The 11417-nt window shown below is 39.1% G+C and overlaps 1 protein-coding gene across 1 annotated transcript; it reads right to left on the reverse strand.

Annotated features, from left to right (window-relative positions):
- Window positions 1–8: 8 nt before the first annotated feature.
- LOC113109068 (ubiquitin carboxyl-terminal hydrolase 37-like) lies at window positions 9–11353 on the reverse strand. Its single transcript, XM_026272604.1, has 24 exons — window positions 11210–11353; window positions 10089–10334; window positions 9171–9336; window positions 8992–9086; window positions 8797–8912; window positions 8561–8638; window positions 8161–8249; window positions 7987–8080; window positions 7451–7606; window positions 7029–7160; window positions 6768–6891; window positions 6022–6227; window positions 5819–5936; window positions 5257–5336; window positions 4995–5159; window positions 4876–4923; window positions 4680–4794; window positions 3584–3800; window positions 2429–2589; window positions 1808–1868; window positions 1610–1725; window positions 1465–1534; window positions 1234–1372; window positions 9–1154 (listed from the first exon to the last, which is right to left on the reverse strand). The coding sequence occupies exons 2-24, from the start codon at window positions 10260–10262 to the stop codon at window positions 1073–1075; spliced, it is 2802 nt and encodes a 933-aa protein (XP_026128389.1). The 5' UTR covers window positions 10263–10334; window positions 11210–11353; the 3' UTR covers window positions 9–1072.
- Between the last annotated feature and the right edge of the window lie 64 nt (window positions 11354–11417).

Consider the following 11417-nt stretch of genomic DNA (forward strand, 5'->3'; position numbering starts at 1 on the left):
AATACTAAGCAATTAAGTAGAGCTTATACCACTGTTTCAGAGAACACCATACATACATGAACCTCCTCAGATGATCAGAACAAAACATGAATAAAGTGGTTGCCAAAGACATGAAAATGAGAACGACAGTACAGTACAAATCAGATAGTGAACAAGATCTAAAATAAATAATCTGACGTGTGAAGCACTCTCATCGGATGCTTCCTATATTCAGTAAAGGTGTGTGAACATTTTTCATGTGTCTTTCACAATGGCTGTGCGACTTCAAACTGTAAAGCTCTAGAGAGAAGGAAAACTATTGTTTTATTAGGTCTGTAGGTGTGGAGAGGCATAAAGAATCTTGAAGGGAGATCTTTAAAAAAGACAAGCTACATCAATTCCACCGAGCTTGTTAGATTTACGTTTATAAAAGAAGAATAAAACAACCAACAGTCATCAGTAAAGACCTGAATATAAATCAGTATTATCCCAAGTCTCTCTTCATCGCTATAGGTCATATAAAAGCCAAATGGCCAAGCAAATATTGCACCACATTTTCAGCTGCATATCAAACGAGACGGACACCCCATATTCCACCCAAACATATACAAGGATACATTTTATATGCAATAGGTGGAAAAGGCAATCTAAAATTTGGGGAAAAATAAATTAAAATGTATAGAGGACAAGTTCTCAATATTTCTTAATGCACAAGTTTACCAGAGGGTTTTTTCATTAAGGCAAAACAAAATATTTTAAAAGAAAAAGGCGACAAAAAAAATTTTATAAAGAGCAACTTCAACTCAAAATGTTTTCTATATTTATTTTCTTTGCGTTTCCCCATAAACATTTGTACCTACGAGTTTCTAGAACATTTACCCATCTAGCTGCAAGTCTACATCTGAAACGGCAACAGTATTTCACAGGGAGCAATGGGAAAAGTGAAAGAGAGATAGAAAAAGTGCCCAAAGTAGATGCGTGCGTGTGTGTGGACGGTCTTCAGTAGTACTGATGAAGGGTGTCACGTTTACCCCTGGCTCAGTTCAGCTGTTCATCAGCAGGAGGATACACCCCTATGGGATGTTAAGAGCGTTTATAGCGGCTGCAGCACGGTGCGACCGGCATCACTGTTCCCTCCTGCCTTCTCCAGCTCAGACAGCTCCTCAAACACATCTCTGAACACACAGACGTCTCGTCAGATCACAACAATACCAGGGAGTCTCATTCACATGGACTTCTTGTATTTCTACTTACTTGTGCATGTAGAAAAAGATGTATCCGCTCCGGTCACGGTCTCTCTGAACTGTGGACTCCTGTGTGCGGGAGACGTCCAGATCATTGTATGTGAGCCAGGACTGTTTCCTCATGTCATAAACATCACTAATGTAATGCCCTATAGGAGGAAAGAGACGAAGAGCACCTGATGAAACTTACTGCACTTGGTCCACAATGGAAATCAACATGAAGCTAAAAAGGCGTCAGTACCTGATGACGAGCTGCTGCCGATGTGACTGACCACACTGATGAGTCTGAAGGAGTTCGGGAGCTCTCCAGTCTGGGGAACAATTCATTACACCATCAGTAAAACCAATGCCACTCTCTTAAAGCGCACCGAGGGTCTCCGACTCACCTCTGCGTTCTTCTTGAGCTCTTCAGTTTCAGCCTCACTGTACTCCATATCCAGACCATCCTCGTTCCCAGAGTCGTCATCGGAGCACAGCAGCTCCGGCAGAGAGTTATTAAACTCTACAGCACACACAAACATTCACATTAATAAAGATAATGTGAGACAGAACACAACACAATGTTCTGTGTCTGTCATACTGACCTTGCAGGCTGAGCTCAGTGGCCCTCTTCAGATCGTCATCTTCCCTCATCTCTCTCGCCTCCTGTGCAATTAACAGATAATATTCACTGAACAACAGTCATTATCATCATCAGTTAAACTGTGCTGACGTCAAGGATCAACAACACTGGAAAAGCTTTTGGCACAGTAAAACTTAAGTCTTTTTTTTTTGTTGTTGTTTGTATTACTTCAGATATCTCCTCTATTTTAGATTTATCACCATTTTAAAACGGTCCTTAATGTTTTAGATTCAAAACAAACAATTATGTTGCTTTGATTGTGTGGTGAAATATGACCTGTATATGTTACTGTGTTTCAGTGAGATTGACCCCCATCCCCCCAGGATTTTTTTTTAGCTGTAATAAGTTCAATTATAATTATTTGCCAAATTATGTGATGCATAATGATCTCTTTGTTTGTCTGTGTTTCAGTTTATCAGCAAATAAACGCACAAATGCAAATTGAGGGAGAATTTAAACCAATTATAAAAAAAAAAAAAAAAAGATTAAGAGCTGTTAAAATCAATTTCCACAATACAAGTATTCTTATGATTACAATCTTAATAAATTCATAGAATGCAGAATTTAGAGCTGGGTTCCTCACATGTTCCTGCAGGCTCTGTGCGAGGGCCTGCTGCAGCTCCTGTTCCTCTCGCTCCTGATCTAAACTGTACTGCTGCACCCAGTCCAGCTCTCCCTGCACTCCTTCAGGCGTCTGGTTCTCCTTGTTCTCATCCATGGTCAGATCTAGAGACTCCAGGGCGTCTAGACACAAACCAAACACAACTCTAGACCTTGTGGGCCGGGAACAGAGATGCACCTATTGCAATGTTCTTCACCGATTCAAACTTCGGATTTGTTTCTAAGTGTGATCTGTCGATACCGATTTTTGCCGGTTCCTATTTTTTATTATATGATATTGTATAATATTGACAGCATATATAAACAAAAATCTACTTTTCTTCAATGCGAAGTTTATTTTCATAAAGAAAAAAAAAAAAAAGTAGAGTGACCATAATAAAATAAGAACAAAAAAAGAAAATAATAATTGCAAACAACAGTACAAATAAATGCAATAGAAAAAAGAGAGCCATGAAACTTGGTTTTATTCAGGTAAGAAATACTACAGAAATTAAATTAAATGATCAAATTAGTCTTCATTGTAAAAATGTAATACAAATTAATGCTTACCCTTAAAGTTAAAAAACATTTTCAGTCAGGAGCAGAAAGAGGTTTTCTTTGTCTTTTGTTCTTTTATTAACATGACAGACATCAGCAGGAATATTGGGCAGCGGTCCCTTTAAGAGTTAATCTACGGACCCAATATACTGTTACACAACACATGTTCTCTTTCTCAACTATTTAACGTTTCAAAACTGGGCACAAGATGGGTATTTTGAAAATGTTGTATCTATTTGAACATTTTAGCACAGTTAGCCACTATTTGTGGCTCACAAGCTGTTTGAGATGCGGCTTGTGCACTCTGCTAATAGATCAGTGATGGTTCTCACGCCTTTGGTGCAAGCACAAAACCTGCGGGAAAGACTAATTATAATAATAATAATAATAATGTGCAATACAAGCACTATTTAACTGGAGCGAATGAGACGTGTGTGTCGTGGGAGAGTAGACAGCGAGACTGTGTGGCTAACTTGACGTTATTGCATGTGCCTCTGATAACAAAATGGATCAGCTTGAAATCAGAAAGTGAGATCTCTAGCTGGGAATATAAACATGACATCTAGTTAACACTCGTCACCTGCAGGCTGTTTCTCTGCATCCAGAAGCTCCAAATGAGGAGTCAGGTCCTGGCCGTCTGCATCTCCAAACCCTGTGTCTGGGCTGCTGGTCGGCACGTCATCAGGGCATCCGGACAAACTAGTGTTGCGAGGACTCGACTCTAGCACAGCTGCTAGCATCTCATCATCGTTGACTGCATTCAACTCAGAGTGCTCCACCTGTGCATTGTGCTGCACCTGAGAACAAAAGGGAGGTTAGATGTCAGGTGCAAACTGGTCACATACGTTTCCTTTAACCCACTTTTAAGAAAGATCATTTCTATTCAAAGAATCCTAAAAAAAATACTAAGTTGCACAACCATTTAACAAGTTTGAGCACTAAATCAGCATCCTAGAATGATTTCTGAAGGATCATGTGACACTGAAGACTGATGTATTGATGCAGAATATACAGCATTAGTTTTTAATATATATATTTTTTGTAAATTGTGATAATCTCAAAATTGTTCAGTTTCTGTCCGTTTTCCATTAAACAAACGCAGTCTTGGTGAGCAGAGGAGACTTTTCTGAATCAAATCAACCCCAAACTTTTGAACGAGTGCAAATATTTGTTAAAATCCTGCCATTTAAAACAGAGACCTATAATTTGTTGAATGTTTGAAATTCTAGGATGTCAGTTCAACACCTTACACAATCTACACTCTTTACAACTGCCAATGTAATTGTACTATTATATAAGCTATTATATATTTTTTAATTTCAAATTCATTTTCAGTTTAGGTTTTAGGTCAGTTATTGTCTACTTTTTAATGGGTTAGGGTTAGATAATAATAAGGGTTAGATTAAATATTACCCTTTAAATGTAATTCATTTTATTTTCAGTGCTTTCATTTAAGTGCATCAGCTTAAATTAGAAATGACACAAGTTCAGGTATTATCTAATATATTTTATTTCAAATAACAAAAATGGTTTTAGTGTGTTTAAGATAGTAACCCTGATTGTGACATGACACCTTTGTAGACTGTAGCGTGCTGTAACCAAAATAACCATTTTGATCCACAAATGCCACGTGGACAGATTCAAACAATCCATGAAGAATACAAAGCTGTTCTCACCTCTTCAGTCCGGTCATCTTCTGAATGTTTGCGACCCACTTTTCTGACGAGCTCCTCCTCACTATCCGAGTCACACAACATGCTGCCAGAGCTCTCCGGCTTTTGAGAAGCTTTCCTATAAACCATCAGTTTAAAACACATCAGTATGCATCAACACTAAATACTCCCAGCATGCACATCAGAGGGCTGCTCTCACCGTAGTGTTGAAGAGTTGACCGACTGGGATATCTTCAGCGTCCTGGAGCTGAAATAAAATCAGCCATTAGTGAGTATGAAGGGTGCTACACTAAGTGACAGTGCAAGAGTGAGTCTTACACGGCGGTCTGTGCGCTCCAGCCGAGGCTCAGAGGGGGGCGTGTGGCGTCTGTGCAGTGTGAGAGCAGCGTCAGATATTTGGGGATCAGCACTTGTTGGCCCAGCTTGCTGTTTAAAGACAGCTGACTGTTGTAGCTGTAGCGTTTGAGGTGAAGAATCAGCACTCTGCAGAGAGACAGCGAGAGATCGAGTCATTTAAAGGTTTTGAATTGACCACAAATGAGTCCAAACAACAACCTGAAGTGTGTCTGTTCATCCCAACCTGGGAAGCCTGCTAAATTTGTGAGAGACGGTTGCTGCTTTTCCACTGCATTTTTCACAGGAATACTCAATCTCCTCCATCTAGAAACACAAAGCCAACAGGGAATGAAAAGTGGAGTACCATACAGTAAAACATTTTGGTAATGAGTATTATCACTGATTAAGAGTCACAAGGATTTAGCAAAAAGAAAAACTCAATAGTGACAAAAAAGGGTTTGCTCACAAATGTTCAGCACAAAAATCTTTTTAGTATGGGGTTTGTCTGTTCAGATCAAGGTGTAAAAAATATTTGAATGAATAGATGCCATACAGGTTGAACAAAAACAAAACTGACAGTAGATTGCTTCACTACTTTTCGTTTTTTCAAAAACGGGTCAAACAGTGTCTACATGTTTTCAAACAGTCATTCAGATTTTTGTATTTGTTATTGACTACATGCAAATATTCATGTTCAACAAATGCATTAACAGCCATGTATCAAACTCAAATGTTTAGCACTGAACATGTATTTAGGTGTGAACAGGATCATTCCCATTGCTACAGCTGGAGTGATGGTGTCGTACCCTGAAGAAGAGATCTAGCGAGTCCTGTATGGATCTCAGAGGGAGTGTTTTTCTCCTGCGGGGCAGGTCGATGGACAGGTCATTGAACTGCTCTCGTTTCGTCACCACCTCTCCACAGCTGTTCACCAGAGCGAGAGAGGACTGGGTCAGTACGTCAGGCAGCATGTGACTATGATGATATCTACATGGCATCTTTTATTCACCTTTTACATGTTATGGTGTGCTGCACTTCAAACTCCATGTTGACTGTAACGGGGCAGGTGTAAATGCGTGAGGTGTCCACCTCCTCTGCTAACCGAGGGCTCGGAGGCTCCTCTCCGGCCGAGGGCTCGTTCTTCCAGCTTTTGTTGATCTTCTCCACATCCTCCTTCAGCTGGTCCAGACACTGGCTCAGGAACTCATGGGCATCCTGGGCACAAACAGCTGATTGGCACTAGCATCATGTGAACAATGTGTCAAGAAGGCTTATTCACACCAAGAACAACAACGGTAAAGACAATTATAACTATATTAGCATCCATACCAACAGAGAATAAACTATTAAACTACTGTTTACTATTAGGGCTGGGTATTGATTCAGGTGTCTGATTCGATTGCAATTCACAAGCTCTCTATTAAATTCTACTTTTTTTTAATCCATTAATTGAAAATAGTTTTAATACAAATGCTCTTTATATTTCTAGAAAAAAAGAACAGTAAAGGGTCTACAAATTGTGAATTTATAATATATATATATATATATATATATATATATATATATATATATATATATAGTATAGGGTCCTTTTTAAAAGAATAATTGGGCCATATAAAATGTTCTTAATTTTTCTGGTAATCAGATGAAGGCATAAAACAATTACATTTATTCAAAAAAAAAAAAAAAAAAAAAAAAAAAACACACTGGTGTCAACGGGCTTTAAATCAGAAATAAAAATGTCACATGTCTTACATTCTGCATGTAACCAGAGAATCGCTCAGCTGTTGAAGAAATAGCGTTCTTCACACGTCGCAAAAGATCCTTCTTCACTTCTGGAGGGGAAATGTCTTTCTTAGCCAGCAGATGAGCAAAACGCCTTCACATGGAAACAACAACAAAACATCAACAGGCTTGTGACTGGATAATTATGACGTTTCAAATTTCTAATGAATGTTTAGAATAGTTCAAAAAGTACCTAGTTTTGAGGGAAAGAATACAACCGCATGACCATACCTCAGAAGGGCATTGATGGGGACCCTCTTCCACGGTATGCCCTGCTTTAACAGGTCATTTGAAAATGAGGGCAGGCTGAAAAGTGACTGGAGTATGGCGTTCATGTAACAGGTGTTCCCAAGATTGGAGAATCTAATGGAGAATCAAGTAAGAGGCATGTGATCAGCAAAGGACAACAATAGTGTCATTCAATATGGCAAAATAATACTGAATGTACTGTACAACTTATTTAAACTATATATAAAAATACATACATTTTAAATAACTAATAGTTGCAAAAATCATAATTTTGATTTAATGCATTGTAAAATAAATGAAACTTATGTTTTATGCATTCATTTGATAACCACCATTTGAAATTGGTATCATATAAAAATAGAAGAAGAAAAAAGTATATATATATATCAGCGAGCTACACTCACCCTTGTAGTGGAGGCTGCGGCTGAGCCAGCGCGGATGGTCTTGGTTTGTTCCAGCCACCGTAGTCCAAAACTGGGCGCACCTTTTTAAAGGGAGTTGAGTGATTGGGTAACATTAGACTTCTTTTAGCAGAGGGACACTGGCCTGTACTGCTGGACCTGTCAAGCAAAAAAATATCAAAACATACATGTGATTTAGTAACCGCTAAATCTGATGAATTCAGCACAGGATTCAAAAAATTATTATACTTGTTTATGATATTTGGTAAAATAATTACCTCATAAGAAGTAATTTGTTTGTGAACTGGACTACACTAGTCACACTGTATGTCTGTGCAGAAACTGAAGACAATGCTATAGTTGTGCCAGCATTATTTACCATTACAGAGTCATTTGTTTATCACATTCAGATTACATTATTGCTGTGAAGTTGTACATTCAGCAGCAGCAGCACCGCCACAGAGCATTGCAAGAAACACAGGTTTAGAAAGCACCACCTTATGACAACGAGTAACCACACCATGTCAGAGGCTCTTTACCTGTCCAAAACTGAATGAATCTGGGAGTAATCTTTAGTTCCTGTTCTGCTCCCATAGAAGGACGTTGGCTGGAGAGGGGCAGGCGTGTGTGGAGCTGAGCAAATAAAGTAATAAGCATGTGTCATAAAGAAAAGGGAAGCCACTACAGTAGATGAAATGTGAATAGACACTAACCATTTGCTCTGTTCTCCTCCGACTGCTTGAGTTTCTCTTTGCAGCTGAGCAGAAACTTTCTGGACGAGTCTGTGATGGCCTTATTGTTGCTAAAAACAGGCAATATTAGAGAAAGTTTCTTTGCATTTTAGTACACTCAATTAAAAACTTTGGGATTGGTAGGATTTTAAATGTTTGCGAAGGCTGCAAAAACTGCATCAAATATTTTGCCTAATATTTCTGTGAAAATATTTAAATGTGTTCAAGAGTCTTTTATGAATACAGAATTTATTAACAATTAATTTACTGTATCTGTTTATTAGTTTAATGTACTCTTTCTAAACAGGACTTCATTTCTTTCAGAATGGGGAAAATCCCACTGACCCCAAACTTTTGAACAGCAGCATGAAGTCTTGTTTACCTGGAAGAGTCGTTCTCTTTGGGGTAGTCCTCGGTCATATCTCCATCAGAGTTCATCAGCCTCTTCCTCTTCTCACTCCTACAGGACAAAAACTTTAGTTGTGTTCAGGGCCATCTTTATTAAATACCAGTCATTAATTTAATTAAACCTAAGATAACATGCAAACAAACAACATAACTGAGCAAAAAGTGCACACGCTTTCTAGAGACACTGAGCCCAAATCTACATGTGCACACCTGTTGTCAGAGAGCCCATTGCGGCCAGGTGTGGACGTTGCCCGGCTGGGACTCCCGAGAGGCTTTCGGGGTGTGCTGTCCTCTCTGCTGTCCAGACTTGGACGTCTTGGAGTGCTCTGAAAGAAACGGCAGCTCAATCATATATTATTTAGAAAAGAACCCATAAGTATTTCAGTGCTTGTGATGCTGTGCTACCTGTTTTTCTGATGGAGAGAGGCCAGAGTCAATCTGTGCGGTGCGATTCCCAAGAACTAAGCCAAAACTAGCACTCCCCTGGTTTGTCTTTAAAACTAAAGAAAAACAAAACTTAACACGACTTAAAAAAGAATGGACAGGGAGATGAAAACTACAAACACAAGTCAAACGAAACATACCTGCTGGTTTTCCAAGCCTCACCATTTCAAGGTAGTCCTTCATTTTTTTAGCAACCAACAAGGACAGTTTGTCCATCATTACAACACTGGAGTCTTTCAGAGTCAAAGTCATACGGTTGGGGCCACGCGTTTGATACCATGAAACCTGCTTTACATTGTGATTCAGCTGCAACAAAATAAACAAGTCTAAATAGCATTCAACCAAACACATCTGATGTCCATGTTTTAAAATTACAATCTGTGTCTCTGTTTCTTAACCCTATAAACATCCATCATATTTCATACACATTTCTATGGGTTTAAATTAACAACATGATCAAGCTTTGCTGAAAAATTCAAATGTATGCACACAATCTACAACATGCCTTCAGTCATCTGATTAATAGGTTATACTTCAACAAATAAAAAGCCTTTTACTATATTTGTGAAAATAGTCACCTGATTCATCTTTAATTATGAAGGTAAAATGTGTTTTATACTGTAGGTAATATTTCAAAATGAACATTTGCTCGAACTCAAAATTAGATTTACCTGATTATCCTTTTTTTTTTTTTTTTTTTTTTTTAAGAATAGTGTTCAAATGTGAGGATTAAATATGAGCCATCATTACTTGTTCATCATACAGACTTTAATATGACATACAGACTGACAAGGGAAATGTATAAGCATTTAATGCAAGTAATCTGCTATACTGTTTTAAAGATTTTATTGGATTTACATGATCGATCAGAATTTTGTTGTTTGGCCATATAAATATCAGCAACTGCACCAAATTGCATTTATTTGTTTCTCTTTTGAAGCTTCACATTCTCACTATATCATACTTTATGGAACAGAAAAGTCTGCATGCATTAAATGTGATACTCAAACAGCATAATTTGTATTTACAATTATCATATGTCAAAGACAGATCAGTACCTGAAACATCCTCGGAGTACCGCCACTGTTGAACTTGACTAGCAGGTTTATTTTGTTGTCTCTCTCGTGGATTTCAAAGACCCCCTCTTTCCATTTGGTGGTCCCCAGCTCGCCACATCGGATGCGGATGCGGACAGCGCCCCCGCTGGTCATCCTGGGCACTGCGACGGACATGAGTGCGAGAAACCCCGGCTCTGGACACAGCTGAAGACGAACAGATGCGGACAGAGGTCTGCAACAAAAGCCCTGACAAAAGACGAGAGACAATGTCAGACGGGAAACAGCTTGAGACGAGCCAATGCATATGCACACTTTAAAATACAACTGAAAGCTGAAACTATTAAACAACGGCTTTAATGAGAAAACACAGCCCACGAGTTGGAAATGAAACAGACTCACGAAAATAATAAACCACAGAGAGTCAAAATCACGCATGTGAACTCACAACGCGTAAATGTAATTTAACAATCTCTCTATAATAATGTCCTGGTCGTTTGAAACCATCAACGACAACTAACAAAACACAAATAAGCACCGGTGTAAAATCTACATCTGACAGTTAATATCGATCTGGCATTCAGATCTTCGCAAACACTCCACTTAACATAAAACTACGTTAAATCGTTAAGTCAAATCACAAAATTGTTGCTTTAAAAACATTGATCTTAAGTATGACACACTTCTGATATTTTAAAGATAACTAAGTGGTGCGTTAAAACGATGCCCGATGCTCTCCTTTATAAAAGCTCGTCATACAGAGCAGAGTCCCGGATGTTTCGATGGGTTCCAGTGAGTAAAGATGAAAGTAAACAAACACATCAGGTTTGTTCACAACAAACATTACGCGCGCTTTAAATGAACCGACTTGACTAGCTTCCCTAGAGACCGCACACACTCGCGTCCCCGCCTTAAAACAAACGAACTCTCGTGTAATTCGCAGAAACGCGTCTTTATTCTGCAGGATCCTCACACTCCGCTGTGAAATAATTACACACACACCATCCACACGCAGCTAATTAACTAGCATTAACAGCCCAGGCCGTGTGACAGGCTCGGCTCCGCTAACTGACCATTCCGAAAAAACGTGTGCAAATTCTACTCATTAACCGCATCTCGTTTACCTGCGGGAGGGAAATTCATCGAAGAAAGTGCTGAAGGATGAAAGTATCCGCTCAATGCTGCGCGCTGTCAGTGTGTGAGTTTTGCCGGCTTTGATGTTACCTGCGCTCGCGCCCCACGAGCAGCAGATGATGGCGGGAACGTGAACATTTAGAGCGGAAATGGGAGGTGAGAAGAGGCGCGTGAACTCGCGCGAGATTGCGCGTGATT

Source organism: Carassius auratus, chromosome 9 (assembly GCF_003368295.1).
Source record: "Carassius auratus strain Wakin chromosome 9, ASM336829v1, whole genome shotgun sequence".
Lineage (NCBI taxonomy): Eukaryota > Metazoa > Chordata > Actinopteri > Cypriniformes > Cyprinidae > Carassius > Carassius auratus.

Excerpts from the sequence above, each read along its gene's own strand:
- LOC113109068 (XM_026272604.1), bottom strand. The coding sequence starts at position 10,262 with ATGTCCGTCGCAGTGCCCAGGATGACCAGCGGGGGCGCTGTCCGCATC. Across the intron at positions 8,913-8,991 it reads TCTCTCCATCAGAAAAACAG|AGCACTCCAAGACGTCCAAG; the intron begins GTAGCACAGCAT and ends CGTTTCTTTCAG. Across the intron at positions 4,924-4,994 it reads TGGAGCGCACAGACCGCCGT|CTCCAGGACGCTGAAGATAT; the intron begins GTAAGACTCACT and ends ATTTTATTTCAG.